This window comes from Rhinichthys klamathensis, unplaced genomic scaffold (genome assembly GCF_029890125.1).
Source record: "Rhinichthys klamathensis goyatoka isolate OS25496 unplaced genomic scaffold, OSU_Roscu_1.1 h1tg000229l_1, whole genome shotgun sequence".
NCBI lineage: Eukaryota > Metazoa > Chordata > Actinopteri > Cypriniformes > Leuciscidae > Rhinichthys > Rhinichthys klamathensis.
In genome coordinates this window covers 1,775,383-1,795,602 of record NW_026606753.1, presented here as the reverse complement: position 1 = coordinate 1,795,602, position 20,220 = coordinate 1,775,383, and the positions used below count along the sequence as shown (strand labels likewise).

The following is a 20,220-nucleotide window of genomic DNA, read 5'->3' as shown; positions in this document are numbered from 1 at the left end:
GATTTGACAAAAAAATCTGAGGTATATTTTTACAGACTGCCAAAAGCTACAGAAAAGAGAAGCAAATGGATCGCTGCAATTCATAAACAACTGGACTCCAGGCAGCAAAAGGTGGATTTGCAGTTATCATTTTGTGTCAATATGTTGAATATTTAGGGGTAAAATCATACCCTATATATTGTATTGTTATATATTGTATTGACATCAATTAAATATTTACCATCGTATATTCTGCATAATTGGACGTTTTTAAATAAACACTAACAAAAAACTATACAAGTTTTAGGGCTGGGCGATATGATGATATACACTCACCTAAAGGATTATTAGGAACACCATACTAATACTGTGTTTGACCCAGTGTTAATTTCGTTGACGAAAATAACGACGAAAATTATTCGTCAACGACATTTTTTCACAGACGAAAACGAGACGATAACTAAATAAAACCTAGTTTTGAATGACAAAGACTATGACGAAAATCTATTGACATTTTCGTCAACGAATAAAAACTGTTATGTATAAGAACTGAAAATGTTAGATAGTGACGATTTGGGAAGCGATCCGTCAGAACTGATGTCCTGCGTGTGTGGTAGATGCGCACATTTGTAGGCTACTGTAACGTGATCTACCCCGCGGTCATAAAACGTTAAAAAATGTGAACGTCTGGGAGAATGAGTAGAGCAGACATATAGATCTCTGAATAAGAGTGACGATGCAAAAAAGAGCTCTATTCGGTGCGGTTTTCTTTGCGCACACACCTAACCCGAAGCGTGCAGTCATACACCTACAGCGCGCGAGTAGGCTACTGAATTGAGCTCTCTTTCGTGTCTGAATGGAGAAATACACAACATTATGTCTAAATGTCCTTTTTGGAGAGTATTCATGTAAACTATGCTGGTTATGTCTTAAACTGTGAGTGTGTCGGATGTGCATCAGTGCAATTGTATCCGCATGTCATTGGACATGATCCGACGTCTTAAAGTGACAGTGGCAATAAACCTAATGCGGTCCGTGTCCTTAATTTTGATCAAGCAACAAAAGAAAAAGAGAAAAGCATTCACTGTTTGTTAATAGCTTTAATAAGGATTAATTATATTTAATTCATACAAATAAATATGTCTGCTTGAAAGAATAAAGAATGATGTGTAAGTAGTTATAAGGAATGAATATATCATTCATTGTAAAGAAGACTGTGTTGTACTTTAGGAAAAGTGGTTTTATTTCATTTTAAGATATTTTTTAGGTAAAAGCAGTTAAATCTGTATCTGTATTGCATGTTCAAACTTAAAAATCATTCATATTAATAGGTTAATAGATGTTTTCTCCGGGAGTATGGTTTGGCAATTTTAGAGAAATTCTAAATTAACGCATTTACAATTGAACTAAACCCATTATATTTTAGTCGACTAAATCTACTGTAGATTTAGTCGACTAAAATGTTATTGTATTTCGTCGACTAAAACTAGACTAAAACTAAAACAATTCAGATGACTAAAATATGACTAAAACTAAATGGCATTTTAGTCAAAAGACTAAGACTAAAACTAAATCAAAATTTAATGACAAAATTAACACTGGTTTGACCCCCTTTCGCCTTCAGAACTGCCTTAATTCTACGTGGCATTGATTCAACAAGGTGCTGAAAGCATTCTTTAGAAATATTGGCCCATATTGATAGGATAGCATCTTGCAGTTGATGGAGATATGTGGGATGCACATCCAGGGCACGAAGCTCCCGTTCCACCACATCCCAAAGATGCTCTATTGGGTTGAGATCTGGTGACTGTGGGGGCCATTTTAGTACAGTGAACTCATTGTCATGTTCAAGAAACCAATTTGAAATGATTCGAGCTTTGTGACATGGTGCATTATCCTGCTGGAAGTAGCCATCAGAGGATGGGTACATGGTGGGCATAAAGGGATGGACATGGTCAGAAACAATGCTCAGGTAGGCCGTGGCATTTAAACGATGCCCAATTGGCACTAAGGGGCCTAAAGTGTGCCAAGAAAACATCCCCCACACCATTACATCACCACCACCAGCCTGCACAGTGGTAACAAGGCATGATGGAACCATGTTCTCATTCTGTTTACGCCAAATTCTGACTCTACCATCTGAATGTCTCAACAGAAATTGAGACTCATCAGACCAGGCAACATTTACCAGTCTTCAACTGTCAAATTTTGGTGAGCTCTTGCAAATTGTGGCCTCTTTTTCCTATTTGTAGTGGAGATGAGTGGTACCCGGTGGGGTCTTCTGCTGTTGTAGCCCATCCGCCTCAAGGTTGTGCGTGTTGTGGCTTCACAAATGCTTTGCTGCATACCTCGGTTGTAACGAGTGGTTATTTCAATCAAAGTTGCTCTTCTATCAGCTTGAATCAGTCGGCCCATTCTCTTCTGACCTCTAGCATCAACAAGGCATTTTCGCCCACAGGACTGCCGTATACTGGATGTTTTTCCCTTTTCACACCATTCTTTGTAAACCCTAGAAATGGTTGTGCGTGAAAATCCCAGTAACTGAGCAGATTGTGAAATACTCAGACCGGCCTGTCTGGCACCAACAACCATGCCATGCTCAAAATTGCTTAAATCACCTTTCTTTCCCATTCTGACATTCAGTTTGGAGTTCAGGAGATTGTCTTGTCCAGGACCACACCCTTAAATGCATTGAAGCAACTGCCATGTGATTGGTTGATTAGACAATTGTTCCTAATAATCCTTTAGGTGAGTGTATATAACATTGATTTAGACCTACTTATATTGTATTTATATAAAGCGTTCTTAGGCAAATTTGCTTTATGCATTTCCCCGGCGTTGAAATAAGGTATATAAATGTCAGGAAACACGATTCCTGCTGCATGTCAATATCCATGGATCACTGGATCTTTGGTAAGTTGTAAGGAACACTATATCGAGTCCAACCTTTAGTTTAAACTGATAATCGGAGAAGCTGGTTGGTCTTTCTTCTGCTCTTAATATCGGGCAACATTCATCCTAATCCAGGCCCAGAACTTGCGCAGCTTCAAACTCCTGCTGAGTTCAAGTCTAGTAATGGTTTGCGTTTTTTTCACCTTAATGTACGCAGTCTGGTAAACAAAATAGACTTAATAAGAATATGGGCTGATTCAACGAATTCTGACATTATTGTTCTATCGGAGACATGGTTAAATAAGTCAATTCCCAACACCATGATATCGAAGGATATGATGTTTTTAGATCGGACCGCACAAAAAAAGGTGGTGGAGTTGCAGTGTATATTAAGTCTAAGCTAAACTGCACTTGTATACTATCCATTAGCAAACCAAACTGTTTTGAACTTTTGGCAATTAAATTACTTTTTTTAAATGGTCCAGATATCATCGTTGTTGGATGTTATCGTCCCCCTTCGGCTTCAAGTGAAGCTATTACTTCACTTACGAACCTTCTTCATAACTGGACTAAATCAGAGCTGATTTTACTCGGTGATTTAAACTGGGATTGGTTATCACAAAAGTCTGATCCATTCAAGAGTATTTGTGACTCTCTTTGTTTGGATCAATTGATAAATTTACCCACCCGATTAAATCATAAAGATCTGGTTAAATCTACACTACTTGATGTTATTTTAACTAATGCTCCTCATAGATTCTCTGCAGTTGGAGTTTTTTGTAATGATGTTAGTGATCACTGTCCAATAGTATGTGTAAGAAATTGCAGGATTCCAAAGAGTAAACCACGTTTTATTTTGAAACGACAATTTAAAAATTTTAACGATCAAGCCTTTTTGCAAGATATTTATAACAGTGATTTATATGTTGTTTCACAGATACCCGATGTCGATATAGCATGGGAGTATTTTAAATGTACTTTTTTGACTATATGTGACAAACATGCACCTTTTAAAAGGTTTAGAGTAAGAAGTAGAGATAATCCCTGGTTTATTGAGTCAATATCTTTACTTATAAAAAAAAGAGATGAGGCATAGGCTAAAGCAAAGAAAACAAATAATAACATGGACTGGGTAAATTATAGGACAATAAGAAATAATTGTACAAAATTGGTTAAAAAAAATCTAAATGTGATTATTACATAAAAATGATGAATGAAAATTTGAACAATCCGACTAATTTCTGGAAGTTGACTAAATCTGTTTGTGGTAAAAAAAAAAACCTCCACCAGTCTGCCGGATTGTTTGAAATTAAATGAGAGTGTAATCCGGAACAAAGAAAATAATTGTTAAAGCCTTTAAAGGGGTCATATAATGCCATTTTTGTACAAGCTAATATGATTCTTTAGGGTCTAAATTAAAAGTTTGTAATATACTTTAATTAAAAATTCTCATTAGTATTGTAAGAAAACACTTATTTTACCTGGTAAAAAACAGCTCTGTTTTCAGCACGCCGTTTCAGTGTATATGACTTTAAATGATCATGAGCTTTACTGACTCCGCCTCTCTGTTCTATGCGTACACCAGAGCCGGCTCTGGCGTACACCGTTTGTAACACAATAACACAATAACCATAACACGTTGTTCAGTAATATAAACGTGGGATTATGCATTATATTGAGAACGTCATACATAGAAAACATGCTGTAATGTACCCTGAGTGTAAACCTTAGACGAATTCATTGTGAAGCGTGTAGCTAGCGATTTACAAGGATTAATATAAATAATAATATAAAGTTTAATAAAACGTTACACTCACTTCAGTTGTTCTGGAGCAGCTGCAGGAACACGAATAGCTGGTACCGATCCTTTCAGGGGCAGCTTCTTAGCAAAACCAGCTTTATACCTCCTCGTTTATAAAGCAGTCTGGTGTGTGAAATGATTCGTGCAAACATGAGAGCATTGACGTTGCACGTGGGGAATATTCCCTTCGAAAACAAACTCAGCCACTGCGTCTTCAGCGGTTCGGATTTAGGAACATTAAAATGACTGCTGTGTTCGTTATTACACCCAAGAACAGAACACCACAATCGCTTAGACGCCATTCTGCTCATAGACAGTGCTCCAGCTTATCAACAATGACCGCGCCGGTCCGCGCGGACTATGATTGACAGCTGGCTCACGAGCGAGGGCGGGTCTGTGTTGAAACGCGGCTGTCATTCAACAATCGTGGGAGGGGCTTCCGAGCTTGTGACGTCACAGGCTCGAACGGCTTGATTTGAGGCAGGGGAAAACATATAAGGAGATTAAAACAAAACCACTGGATGGATTTTTATCATTATATGATGGCTGTGTACAGACACTGCCAACACACATTTCAGTACAATCAACTTGTAAAAGTGCATGTACCATTATATGACCCCTTTAATAGCCATTTTATCTCTGCTGATTTAATATCAGATTTTGGCAATTTAAAGGAACATAATATAGAAGGCAATGAGGAAAACGTTTCATGTCGATCCCAGCGGTTCACGCTTACTCCTATTTTAGCTACACAAGTTTATAAAGCCTTATCAAACTTGGATTGCAAAAAATCAGCGGGGTCTGATAAAATAGAGCCTTATTTTTTAAAAATTGCTGCAGATCTTATAACAGAGCCCATCACTTCTATTTTAAATTTAAGTTTAAATTCTAATGTTATTCCCCGTGCATGGAAATCGGCTATGATTCTACCTTTGTTAAAAGGTGGTGATCCATCTGAGATGAATAACTATCGTCCAATTTCAAGGTTGTCGGTGATGGCAAAAGTATTTGAATCTTTTGTAAATGATCAAGTAAAAATGATCAGTTTTTAACTGAAAATAACATTTTGAATGAATTCCAGTCAGGCTTTAGATCAGGTTACAGTACTATAACAGCAGCCATGCTGGTCACAAATGATATTATTGAATGTTTGGATAGTAAACAGCATTGTGCAGCCTTATTTGTAGATCTCTCCAAAGCATTTGATTCTGTAGATCATAAACTTATGTTGCAGAGACTTAGCTGTGTGGGTTTTAGTGAAACAGCTTTAAATTGGTTTAATAACTACTTATCAGAAAGAACTCAGTGTGTCTCAGTTGAAAATTTTACTTCAGCAGAACAAACAATTAAAAAAGGTGTCCCACAGGGCTCGGTTTTAGCACCAATTTTATTTTCTATTTATATCAATGACCTAGGTTGTGGGATAACTCCAGCTAGAATTCATCTATATGCTGATGACACAATCATTTATACAGTAGCACACTCTCTGAATCAAGCCATAGAGCTTCTGCAAGATTCTTTTCGGTCTTTGCAACTGTCATTGTCAAGTTTGAAACTGGTTTTAAACACGAAAAAAACTAATTATATGCTTTTCACCCGTTGTTCTATCAACACAGATCATTCGATTTTAAGTTTAGAGGGGGACTGTATAGAAAGAGTAAATTGTTATAAGTACCTAGGCATATGGTTAGATGAAAAATTAGGTTTTAATGTACATATTGAAAATCTCTTGAAAAAGCTTAGACCAAAACTGGGTTTCCTCTTTCGTTTAAAGAAATGTTTTCCTTTTGAAGCAAGAAAGAGAATTATTCAAAGCTGTTTCCTCTCAGTATTGGATTACGGTGATGTGATTTATATGCATGCAGGTTCATCGTCGCTAAAATGATTAGATTGTGTTTACCATGCTGCCTTACGCTTTGTGACGAGTGCCTCCTCACGCACTCATCATTGTACTTTATATGAATTGGTGGGTTGGACTTCTTTGTTTCAAAGGAGAAAAATACACATGTTGATGTTTATTGCTAAGGCATTGTTAGGCAAATTACCAATTTATATCTGTCGCCTATTATCTTATTGTATCTGTAATTATAGCACTAGATCTAGTGTAAAACTGCTTTTAAAGGTTCCTAGAGTACGTTCAGAGCTTGGTAAAACTGCCTTTTCTTCCTATGCTCCCTGGTTATGAGCTGCAGAGTATAATAATGATACAAACTCTCCCCTCTTTAAACGTTTTTAAAAATCTCTTATTGACCAATTTAAAGGAAAAGTGTGCATGTTTTGTAAAGTAACTTTTGCTGCCATTTTATGATTGCTGGGTTACATTTTATGTACGATTTTTGAATTTTATGTTTGTATTGTATATGTGAAACTTTTTGTGCTGCCATTTTGGCCAGGACTCCCTGGAAGAAGAGAAATTTATCTCAATGGGACTATCCTGGTAAAATAAAGGATAAATAAATAATCGTTTGTTTTACTCGTTTTTGCATTTTCCCCGATTAAATCCAGTCAATCAGCCGCTCTTCTGCCAGTCAGTCTGGCTGAGGGGGGCTTATTCCGGCGGGAAAGTGACATCAATGCATTCCCTCTTTTCAGCTCTAACAGTGATTTTCTGGAGTGAAAACGGACGCATCAACTGTTTTTGTGTGATGTACAATAAACTTCATAAAACAGTAAAATCAGTAAAATTTTGGCCATCATTCAGACGGGGTCTGCTACAAGAGACTTGTAGTAATAGTGGATAAAAGCAAGATGACAACACAAGTTATTATCGTAATTAAACTTAACTATACCTGTATACCTGTTTGAACATATAAGGCTGAACACCACTACTGACAGTTTTTGACTTTTTAAGTGTGTGAGATTGTCCTGTTTTGTTGTAGCATGAGCTCTTGAAGCTCCGCCCTCTTCTTGAAAGGGGGCCGGAAGCACCAGCTCATTTGCATTTAAAGGGACACACACAAAAAGTGTTTTAATTTTTAATCAATTTTAACATGCTATAAAAATATATGTAGGGTATTTTGAGCTAAAACTTCCCATACACACTCTGGGGACATCAGATACTAATTTTACATCTTGTAAAAGGGGGCATAATAGGTCCCCTTTAAAGTCTTTATGAATCATGCTACAGATCATCTGTCAGTGAACACCCTCTTATAGTGATCTCTTGTCCACTCTCCTGCAGGACAACCTGGACAGGGAACTGAAGGAGGAATCTAGAATGCGACGCATACGGGAACTGGAGGAGAGACGGTGTGCCTGGGGTGCAGCCAATACTGAGACCAGTGATAGTGGAGGTTTTGGTCGCAGCAGCAGCGAAAATGATGTTGACATTCTTACCAAAGAAGGCCTCCTAGACTTCCTGCTTCAATCAAGACCTCAAAGCCCCCACAGTCCTTTGGGCCGCTCGTCTAGTGCCCGCCGTTACCATCACACCTCTAGTGACCGCAACATCCGTGGCTATATGGACCAGATCTCTGGGTCTTCAGAAAGCGACTATGCCAAATTCAGCAGCCTGCCACGTTCAGGCAGGAACCATCAAAGAAAGACCATGGCATGGCTTGTCTCACAGGATGATAATAGGGAGCTGGGTCCGCAGAGTCAGGTTTACCAAGAGAAGTTAGCAGCTTCACCAAAGGCTGAGACAGAACCCATCAGTCCTTTAGCTAGATACTCAAGTTTTGGCTACAACATGAACACGGATCCCTATAATAATAATAATTATACTACTATCTCTGAAGGTGGAGTTACACCTCAATTAAATAACACAAAGAATGTTTATCAGGGGACATCTGGTCATGGTGTTGGACACATGAGTGTTTGTGTGGAGAAACACAAACTAGTTTCTGGGCTTCAACCCTTTGAGATAACCAGCCAGATCAATAATAACAGTAATGTTTCTTTTAACAACCAGTGTGAAGTGTTTGTAACAAATCTGGAAAGGGAAGAAGACCCTCCCAAAGCATTTGTCCTTGATACGCCCCCATCTAGCAGGAGTTCTGAGGGGGGACCTAAGCCAGAAAAAGTATGGAATGACAAAATGATCTCATCACAGAAGGAGGAAGCGGACACAAGCACCTTTTCCTCAACAACTTGTGACACCCCTTTGCCCCTTGATTCCTCTGTGTCTAGTAAGAAACCTGGATTGTATGTCATGGACTGCACTGAAACTGATTGTTCCATTGTGTTGGACTGTTCTGAGATTGAGAGTTCTCCTATCATGAAAGAAGGATTAGGACTTAACCAAAAGCCACAGGATGCCAACTATCCAAGAGTCGTTCAGGACACCAATTCTCTATCTTCCAATTTTGAGTCCACCGATTGTCACTTTGTGTCCATATCAAGTGATGAACCACTAGTAGGAAGCTTTGATCAAGCATGTCTAGAATCAGTCAGTCCATCTGTAAATACTGAAGAAGCAGAGACAGATAGCTGTGACACAGCTGAAGGGCGAAGAGTTGGTGAGAAAGCAGTCCAGACCTGTATCCCCAGAACACTTGTCAAAACCAAGTCTCCATTCAAAGTGATTGTTCATGCCAGTCGTCCTACAAGAACCCTCACAGCAACTGAGACTCAGAACATGCGCAAAGTGGTGCCAATTACAAGGCAGAATCGATCTAATAGCAGCATGAAGAAAGTCGAAAAACCTCCTGGACATGAGAGCATTGAACCCAGACGTCCACTTCGTGACCAAAGCATGCCAGCCAGGAGAGGCGAGAGACAAGGTAGACCTGCACGGCATTCAAGCCTCCCTCCAGAGGATCCCAGGGCACAAAGAGGAGCGACACCAAGCAACTCTCGGTGGGCAAGGGACTCGACTCAACACAGACCCTCCATCAAAAAAACTAATTCCAAACCTGTTCGTAACATTTCAAAACCAGCACCAGAGGAAAAGATGTGTCGTTCTACAATGCGTGCCTTGGCCCAAGCTCAGGCCCAGACACAAGGAACCTCTGAAGGAAGTACACCTGACAGTCCCAACAACACCCTAAAAAGTTCTTCGCCTTTACCTAGCTTTGCTCGCAACACTGTGGCATCATCTTCCAGATCTAAAAAAGACTTGCCCTCACCAGCTGTAACAGGAACACCATCAAAGAGCTTATCCAGAACTAGCTCTCAGAAATTGCCTGGTGTTAGAGCAGACTCTGTCAGTAGCGGACCTTTGCTAAGGAGTGAGGATAAACTAGGGGGGTCTATTAGGAGGGTTCAAAGTGTAAGGGCTTCCAGTCGGAGCAGTGACACTCCTCCTCCACAGTCTGGACGAGAACACTCCCTCAAAAGTAGCAGTTTCTCAGAGAGATCCACACATATTAAAGACTCCATCGCGAGCAGGACCAACAAACCTACATGGAAGTAGAATGGACATATTATGTAGTGGCTCAAAAAACTATGTTTAACAAAGAAGATCAAACTTTTCTGCACATACTAAAGTTACTAAAGAGGCACAGAAGCCTCTTAAATTATTATGAATGTATCTACAGCCTTTAAAATGTAGCTGAAGTCACTAGATGCTCACCAAGAGTTTTAATATTAACTTGAGCTACTGTCACCATTTGACAGCACATTTAGTAACACTTCAACATCCACACAAGGATGGTTTTGATGGCCTTTTTCTTACATATACTTGACACATTATCAACTATCACAAAAAAACACATCAATCACAAATTGTTCTTAGTGTTAGATTAACCCTATATTTTATAATAAATATTAATTCTACAAAGACTATGTGAGCTGTTCTCACAAATTGTTGCGAACAAATAAAATAGAAGACAATTATGTCATATATCCTTATGCTTGCTTTATTTTATATAAGATGTAGTAAAAGTAATGTAATACTGTTTACTACGGTAACATTTCCATAAAAAAACTCATGAACAGTCATTTATCCACATTTCACTTAGCTGTTTTCTGTGCATGATGACAAATCACACTGAAGACTGTTTGATGAATATGTTTATGAATGTTATCCAATTACACCTTAGTGTAGCTGATGCAATGAGTACGTACTACAGCTAGTAGTTCGAAGATGCCTCTCCAGTGATGTTTTTGGAAATGTTCAAAATCTTTGCTGCCGAACTGCTTATTTTCAATTTGCCTTTTCATGCAGGGTACACACCGCTGTACTCTGTCTTGCTGCTGATGACACTGTATTTGTGACGTTTCTGTGAATATGCTGATAACGCTTTCTTTTTAAAGCCATACTGTTACCCGGGAGTGGCAAAACCTGGTACTAGAGGAAAGGCTGTGAAATTTCAGTTTGGCCCAAACTTTTGAGAAAGTACATACACTGTATGCATCAAATGTTCTCACAGTATCTGCTTGAAATTAAGTTGACAGGTAGTCAAAAAAAATTATTTACATACAAAAACATGTGTTGCTCAAAACTAACAAATCAGTGTTAGAATAAGAGGTAACACTTTTACAGTACGGTTCTAAACACTAATTAATTCAATAATAAGAATGAAATAATATGTTTTACTTCATTTATTAATTTAGGTTAATATTAATTTTTCTCTCTCTCTCTGTAAAATGTATATGTATATGCTAATACATTAGTTAATACAAATGTAAAATTAACATTAGTAAATGTATTATGAACAATCATGAAATAACACTGAACAATAGTATTTTAATAAATTAACATGAATCTGTAGATTAATACATACGATAAAAGCAGCTGTTCATTGTTAGTATTAGAGACATAATTCATTAACTAATTAGTTAAATTCAGTTTAACAAATTGAACTATATTGTAAAAGTGTTACTTAAGCATAATTAGTTTTGATTAATACAGTGGTAAAAGCTGTGCAATATGAACCAGACACCAAGAGTACTTTAACCCTATAGAAAGAATATGGTTATGTAAATTCATAATTATTATAAATACAAAAATAAAAACGTAAACAACAATAGATAGGGTAATGCTATTTTACAGTGTCCTTGTTACATGTTACATTTAGTTACGATAGTAATAACTAGAAATTATGCATAACTACATGCAACTAACCCTAAACCAAATGTAATCCTAAACCTATAGTAAGTACATGTTGTTAATTAATATTACTCAGTACAGAGTATAATTATTAATTACACTGTAACAAGGACACCTTAAAGTAAAGTGTAACCATAGATAGTTATCAGCTGATGAAGACAATACTGATTTCACAGCATGATAACAAAAAATTGCCTAAAAATCCTGATTTCTACCTCTAGAATCATATTTGCCACCTCTGGTTCTTATATTCTGATGGCTCACTCATCAAGTGAATCATTGTCTTTTCACAATGATTCTGCAGGTGTACCTCAGTTACAATGTACAATGCCTTTTTATGTTCTTAGAAAGGTTTATGTGTTGACATATGTATTTAGCACTGATTGGTTAACATGCTTTAGAATATATCCATGGCAACATGGTGAAGTCTGACACAATGGAATCCTTGTTCCAGCTGTAGATAAAACTAACAAAATTGGAGCAAAATCACTTTAAGCTATAACTTTAAACTAAAAATGAAAGTTGCATTTGTCCAGTCAGACAGTTTGGCATATGTGTCAATGTGTATTTTTTATTGATATTGCTTGAATTTTCTATTTTGAATGTTATTTCTGAGCCCTTTCATCTGTGATTGTAGAATATACAATCAAAATAAGCTAATCAATAAAATACATGTGAAAAGTACACTGAGAAAATTTCAGTTTGCCATTATTGTGAATTACAATGTGTAATTTTAGAAACTCCTGAGGAGGGGTAATATTATTTAGCTATGGAGTGCTTATTTATCTAGCTAGCCATGGTTTGTTTTTGACAATGGTCACTTTTTTTTAGTTGAACCACGCCCAATGTTTAGTTGTGTGGGTGTGTGAGCGAGAAAGAGAAAGAGATGCAAATGAAGAATAGTAAGGCAAAAAAAAGGGGACCTATAAATCACCCAGATAAAAGCAAAAGTACCACAAAAAAAAACCCTACTCTTTTTTGTCTTTCTTTTTTACATGGTATACCTGCACCCACACAAGCTCAACACACCACTGTCTGGACAAACGCTCTCATTTTATCCTACCTTTTTTACATTTTCTCTACTAGAATGCCACCTGCTGTTCATTCTGTGAAGGAGCATAAACAGTGCTGGGTGATGCTGGCGTGAGATCCTTTTCCCACCGCCTGACTTTTATGGTGGTCTCTATTCTAGCTCCTAAGTTGCTATAGTGATGCTGTTCCAGTGGAGAAGTATTTACCCTTAAAGGGGTTTTCATTTGTATCACTCTAAATATCAAACTACAATTTAACTTAGTGAAAACACCTCTGTCCATGGCACTTAAAGGGATAGTTCATCTAAAAACATTTTTGGTTACCATTGTCTTCTATTGTATAAACACTAAAACATTCCTCAAAATATATTATTGTGCTCTACAGAAGAAAGTATACAAAACAGTTTTGGAACAACATAGGGGTGTGTAAATTGTGAAAGATTTTATGACAGAATAATTGTTTTATGTGAACTACAAAGTACAAAAATATTTTTTATTGAAAAATATTTAGCATTAAACAAATGACACAGATGGAATTACACTTCTTTTGTATGTCATGAGTTCTTATCATATAAAATAAATCCTTTCTCGAAGCTAAATACTTTATAGCCTGATCATACTGTATGTTGAAAAGCATACAGTAGGCCTACATATTTGAGACACTATGCTTGTTGATATAACTGGTTTGAGCTTGACCCTGAAAAATATAGTTCCTCGGTTAACAACAGTTAGGTCAATTACATGGGTGACACATATTTTACATATAATTTGTGTTTGAATAAGACACTGTCTGTAAAACTTTATAGATAAACAGAAAAAAAATCCTTGTGCTACAGTGACTAGCTTGCTTCACAGTTAGTTAACAGTCATTTAGAATAGTTTTCTGCGAGAGCATGTGTTTCTAGCAATGCCAAGTATATAGGGTAAATTCTCAGGGAATACATGCAATGGCAAAAATTTAAAGCCCCAGTCTTTTTAGATTAAAGCCAAATATGCAAATGTATTCAATTGTTTCTGCACTCGTAGTAAGGTGTAATCATAGCATCCAATGAAGAGAGACACAAGTTGTATTCAAGAAACCAGAAAGTTTAGGTTATTATATAAAAGACACTGAGTTGACTGTCTCTAAAACCATCACAAGGTGCATGTGAGAAGAAAAAAAATAATTAATATAATCTCAGGCAGCTACTGATTCAGTACACTTAGTCTCCAGCAGGCGGACCCACAGCATAAAACAACCAAAATGATTCCCAAATCATAAACGACTAGAAACTGGGGGGCAAAATGCAATGTAAAAAAGTGGGATAATAACTTTGTTGCTTATGCTGGAATCAAAATGAAAGGCATCATCGAAATCTGTGGAACTGAAGAACATGATGACAATCAGAAAAAGGGCTCAACCAAGCACTGTTCATGTGAATAATTGTACATTGTTGACCACTATTTCAAAGTGTTGTATTCTGACGTAACGTGTGGAGAACGGAATTGAAAGAGAAAGCAAGATGAATGAAGTTCGCTACTCCTGTCTTGTGTGCTTTATTACTTAACTCCTGACAGACACCACAAGGAGGTCAACCTCAATTAAGCCACATCTTTACTAGTGAAGGCCTAAAAGCTGAGCCATCCAAAATTAAACCAATAACAATGTAGACTGTACTTAGAGAATACACATATGACCCAGAGGGATGCATATGGAGAACACTGGGGTGTCCAGCCGCAGGTGGAATATTTCAACCCCAGGGGTGGCAAGGGGGCTTGCCAAGGGAAAGACACATGCTCAGAGAGGCTTACAGTGGAAATACACATGTGGGGGTCGCCCAGAGGGGGGACCATGCACATGGAGGCACCTAGCCAACGCACAGGCAATAGACACTAGCGTCGACGTCAGCAGTGCTGGAGGAACTCAGGGCTTGCGGGAAGCTCACCTGAGGAATATATTGCACGTATCCAGTCCGTGGAGTGGAATGGCGAGCAAGCGAAGACACCTGAGTGGGTCCGGTACTAGCTGGTTGAAGCGAGTACATGAGAGGACACAGGCTCCACTCAGAGATTGTAGAATCTGGCGAATGTGTTGGGTGTCGCCCAGCCTGCAGCTCTGCAGATGTCTGTTAGCGAGGCACCATGCACTAGAGCCCAAGAGGACACCACACTCCAGGTGGAGTGGGCAGTCACACCAAGGGGGCACGGTCGACCTTGCTGCTGGTATGCCTAAGCAATGGCGTCCACTATCCAGTGAGACAGCCTTTGCTTGGAGAGAGCCTTTTACCTTCAGCTTTCCACCATAACAGACAAAGAGCTGGTCTGAGGTCCTGTAACACTGCGTTCTGTCTACATAGGCGCGGAGGGCGTGTAGTGGACAGAGCAGTGCCAAGGCTGGGTCTGCCTCCTCCAGGGGCAGCGCTTGCAGGTTCACCACCTGGTCCCAGAAGGGAGTGGTGGGAACCTTGGGCACATATCCAGGCCGGGGTCTCAGGATCGTGTGAGAGTAAGCCGGCCCGAATTCCAGGCACGCTTCGTCAACGGAGAATGCGTGCAGGTCCCCTACCCTCTTGATGGAGACCAGTGCAACCAGCAGAGCTGTTTTCATAGACAGGAATTTAATCTCCACTGATTCCAGAGGCTCAAAGGGAGCACTCTGCAGGGCAGTTAGAACCACAGAGAGGTCCCAAGAGTGAACGAGAGGAGGGCGCGGAGGATTCAGTCTCCTCGCTCCTCACAGGAACCTGACGATCAGGTCGTGCTTCCCTACGGACTTACCTTCCACTGTATTATGGTAAGCGACAATAGCGGCAACGTATACTTTGAGGGTGGAGGGAGACAGCCTTCGCCCGAACCCATCTTGAAGGAAGGAAGCACGACACTGATCGAACACCTCCGGGGGTCTTCTCGGCGACAAGAGCACCAGTTGAAGAAAAGGTTCCACTTCAATGTAAAGGCGTGTCTCGTGGACGATGCTCTAGCGGAAATGATGGTAGCCACCACCGCAGGAGGTAGGGTACTCAAACCTGCCTCGTCCCGTCCAGGAGCCAACGTGGAGGTTCCAAAGATCAGGACGAGGGTGCCATTGGGTGCCCCGCCCCTGAGAAAGGAGGCCCTTCCTCAGAGGAATTGGCCAGGGAGGAACTTTCCATGGGACGCAGCTCTTTGGAGAAGAGATTCTCCCCCGGCCCTCCACTGGGGGAAGGAGTGGCCCTGCAACCACTTCCTGAAAGAACTGCTATCCACGTCTGAGCTGCCTGTAACGGGAACGCCACATCGCCTGGCGTTCAGCAGGTTGCGGGGCTGGTATGGGCAGGGGCGCCTTCCTGCGACCACCTCCACGGCGCGGCGCGGTGCTGCTGGGGCCGGGTGGGAGGGGGCGGAAGTCGCAGGAGGGCGCATTCGCCGGCAAGCGGACTGAGGCGTCTGACCCGGCGGCTGGGTGGCAGCAGCTGGCCACGGGGTCAGAACATGTTTGGTAGCCTCAGTCTGCTTCTGGGCAGCCGAGAACTGTTGGGCAGAGTCCTCGACCGCGCCACCGAAGAGGCCAGCCTGGGATATGGGGGAGTTGAGGAAGCGGGTTCGCTCAGCCTTGCGCATGTCAACCAGGTTAAGCCAGAGATGTCTGACCACGCATGTGGACATCACCTGACCCAGGGAGCATGTGGTCACCTTCGTCGCTCATAGAGCAAGGTCGGTGACGGCAGGCAGCTCTTGGATGAGCCCTGAATCAGCCCTACCCTTGTGCATGTCATTGAGCACCCAGAAGGATGGCAATAACATGCAGTGAGGCGGCAGCCTGCCCCGCAGCTCTATAGGCCTTTGCCACCGGAGTAGACAGAAAACCTACAGGCATTGGAGGAGTGCTTAGGGTCGCCACGCCAGGTGGAGGCACTGTAGAGACACTGATGTGTTGCCACAGAACACTCCACGGGGGGAACCCCAGTGTACTCTTGGCCGCGGCCTCTGCGAGGGCAGAGAAGGCAGAAGAGGCCGCTGAGCAATCGCGAAAAGTCAAAGGAGACTCCCACGATCTCATGACATCTTCATGCACATCCGGGTAGAAAGGATTTCGGTTCGCCTCCCCCAAAAACCAATCATCAGCCTTAAGTGCTCAGGACATGGCGGATGGTTCCACACAAGGCCGATACTCGCGGCGGCCCGGGAAAGCATAGCTGTCATCTATGGATCAGAATCGTTATGCTAGCACACCCGAGGATGGCAGCAGAGACGAGCCATCATCTCCAAGGGACTCCAGCTCACCTTGTGATGCGGCGATATACATGATTTCATCACCCGGGGGACCAAATGAGATCGCGGGTCGGGTCGGCGAACTCATTCGGAACCGCGCGGGTTGCAATGTGAAAGACGGGGTGTGGACCGAGGATATTTCGTCGGTTTAGTTCCAGACCTGCCGTCTTAGGTCACCCTGGCCACCAGCCGAAGTATTATCTCGCGTGGAGAAAATAGATCGGGGTGTGAATGAGGGGACTCTCGCTCTATTGAGCTCATCGAGTCTCGACCGTTACATTGTGATGGTCATGTTCCCGCTGGGAAAACGTGACGCATCCACGAACGCTGTCTGAACGTGATCAAAGCCCAAACACGTCAAAACGGCGCTCGTGCCCATCAGCTGAATCTATCAGAATACCGCACTCAGAAATACACGGGCAGATCGTCTTTAGAAAGACATCGTTTGTGAGAGAAAGGCTTGCAGCAGTGCTGAAGCGCCCAGGGAGAAACACACACGCTGTTCAGTTCAGCAGGCAGGAATGTGAAACTCGCTGGAACTCGCCATCACACCAACACCGACTGGAAGCTGCTCGTCTAGAAGATTCTCGAAGATAGTCAGAGAATAGGCTGCAGGAGTGAAGAGAACTTCTTGGCTCCGAAGCGAAAAAACATATCTGCATATTGCCGGCGTTCTCCTTTATACCCACGCGGTGGGAAGGAGTTACACCATGCAAATTCCGCAGACCCATGGCATTTCCTTGCCATTGGCTCGTTTTATTTCTTTCAAAGATGAGAGGCTTCTAAGTGAACCCCATTCGTCGTCATCCGACGTAACTTGGAGTGACAACGAAAGGGAACTTGGGTCTTTAATGACCCGGGCATCATTCACTACCCTCCTTCTCATTCCTTTTTTAAAGTTAGGCATCAACCTTCTTAGTATTCCTAAATCAATTCATTATAAACAATATAACAAGAAAAAAATTACAGAAGAATGCCTGTTTTACCATTCATTTTTTGTAAAACTTTGTAACAGTGTAAGTATATTTTCTACACAATAACAATTGAATATTTGATGACTGAATAAGTGCAACTTACCTTTATTCCACACTGTGGCAATGTCTGATAAACAATGATAAAGTGACGTTTCACTCATAGTTCCCGCAGGCAGAAAACAAAAGTACAGGAAGTATCATCAGCAAAACTTGAAATGGCTCAGCGACTTACTGCAGAGTAAGTACTGAACGTGATCAACTATTAGTGTCACTGTCACTTGATGGTGGATCTGGTAAAGAAGCGGGAACGTTGCGTTTGAATGTGTTTGAACCATCTGAAACAAGTACCTAAGCTAACAGGGAATGTTCTCAGAACTCTGACTAACATTCTGGCAAGGTTCTCTCAAAGTTACGAACAAACATTCTTCTTGTAACCTTAATAAAATATTTCATAACTTTCATAATGTTTTCAAAACATTATTTATACATCGTTCATGGAACGTTTTATTTTTTTTATGTTTTTAAAGTTACTATTTAGAACGTCCAGGGAACATTCAAAAGCAATGTTCCCGTAATGTTTGCCAAAATGATCAAATGGTTCCCTTAATGTTCACATGCACAAAAAGTTAAAACGTTTAAAAAACTGGATGTTGTAAGTTGTAACATTACAAAATGTCTAGAAGAACGTTCCATAAACAATGTATAAATAACATTTTTTTTGTGCTAACGTTTTGATAATGTTATTAAAGACCACATAACTTTGAACAAATGTTATAGTAACAAATATAGCTTTACAACTAACTATTGTATAATTTGAGATACCTATGTCAAGTAATAGGTTTCATTCCTCTTACAGTGATAGATGGTAACTGCTGTTATAAAAAATATAGTTAAGATTTTACTATTTATGAAAAGATCTATATTTGATAATTGCTCTTTTTATGTATCTCACCACTGTTAGGGGATTTACAGTTAAAGATCCATGGACCAGATATGATTAATTAAGACCAGGAGTTAGAAGTGCAGTCAATTTAAGACAAGAATCAGAATTATAATAAATGAAAGAAATGTTACTGAAGATAGTTTGCAGTTTCTTCAGGCAGAAGTCAGCTTCAAGACTAGGAGTTCGTAGGCCGTCCCGCTTACAATTACACAGATCACAGCAGTTATACTCTACATCAAGGTCTAAGCTACGTCATTGCTTCAGGTTGAATTATTCTGATTGGCTAAAAAATAGATACAGTAAACATACTAAAATTCCACATATTGACGGATAGACTGAAGCATATCTCCATAGTCTGTACGGCTGCCACCAGACCCTGAGTTAGGTACGAGTGGCCCTCCAAGGTCACAAGACTGTGTGTCTAGGCGCCAACATGTCGAAGAAAACAAGTCAGTCAATCTCCAATAATGCCACTTGTTCCTCAACCTGTAACCAAGAATACTAACACACACACACAGCTTCTTCAAAGTTGGATTTGGCCAGGCTCCAACTATAAACAGGAGTCTTCTCAAAACATCCATATAACATGTTCTTTCTCTCAATGAGAGGACACTTTAATCTAACTGTTGAAAAGACAAGACTGCTTATATACAGTATTTTTAGTTTGCATGCAGTCCCATGCAGCCATTTGTGAATAAGGAAAGCTTCTGTGTTTATTTAGTCGGCCCAGAGCATCGGTGATAGTTGCATGTTCCCTCGTTTTTCTTTTTCCTTTCTTCACTGTGTGCGTCCTTGAGACAGGTGGGTGTTTAGCTGTGCAATGTCTGTAATGTTAAAATGTATAAGAGTGTTACTAGAGTATGTTGGACATAATTTTTTCTCGTTCATTGTTGTTAGCACTTGAGCTAAGATATTAAGACAAATCATGTTTTTTCTGCGCACTTAATGCTCATTCTATTTATGTTCAGTTGGTTGATAGCATCCTATTATGCTAGTGCAGTCACCTGTATGTCAGTTCTGTTGATTAGTAGTGTAGTAGTGTCTATTTATGTGTAATAGCAGTAGTCATGCGTAGTGGTGAAGGCTTTCGGGCCTGCGTGATAGCATGTGACTGCATTATTACAGTGAATATGGTGAATTCTACCTATTATCTTCTTTTGGTTAAATTCTCATTTCCCCAGGTTATATTTACACTACTATATTTTGTTATTTGTATGTAAATGGTAATTAATATTTCTTTTACTGTCTGTTTTGTTACAGAACCACACACGTATATGTAACTAGTCATTCTATACTCTCCCATCTGAAAATAAAAAAACATAAAGATCCATCCATCCTATTCCATTGCATTCTAACCGATGCACACTCCGCGATCACAC

At 40.2% G+C, this 20,220-nt stretch overlaps 1 protein-coding gene across 1 annotated transcript in view; it reads left to right on the top strand.

The window, feature by feature from the left end:
- Positions 1 to 11,149, top strand: part of fhdc1 (FH2 domain containing 1) — a 42,442-nt gene extending 31,293 nt beyond the window's left edge. The window contains exon 12 of the mRNA XM_056265104.1: positions 7,854 to 11,149. Within this exon, the coding sequence (XP_056121079.1) occupies positions 7,854 to 10,025 (2,172 nt within the window). The 3' untranslated portion in view covers positions 10,026 to 11,149. The remainder of the gene's footprint in view (positions 1 to 7,853) is intronic.
- Positions 11,150 to 20,220: the final 9,071 nt, after the last annotated feature.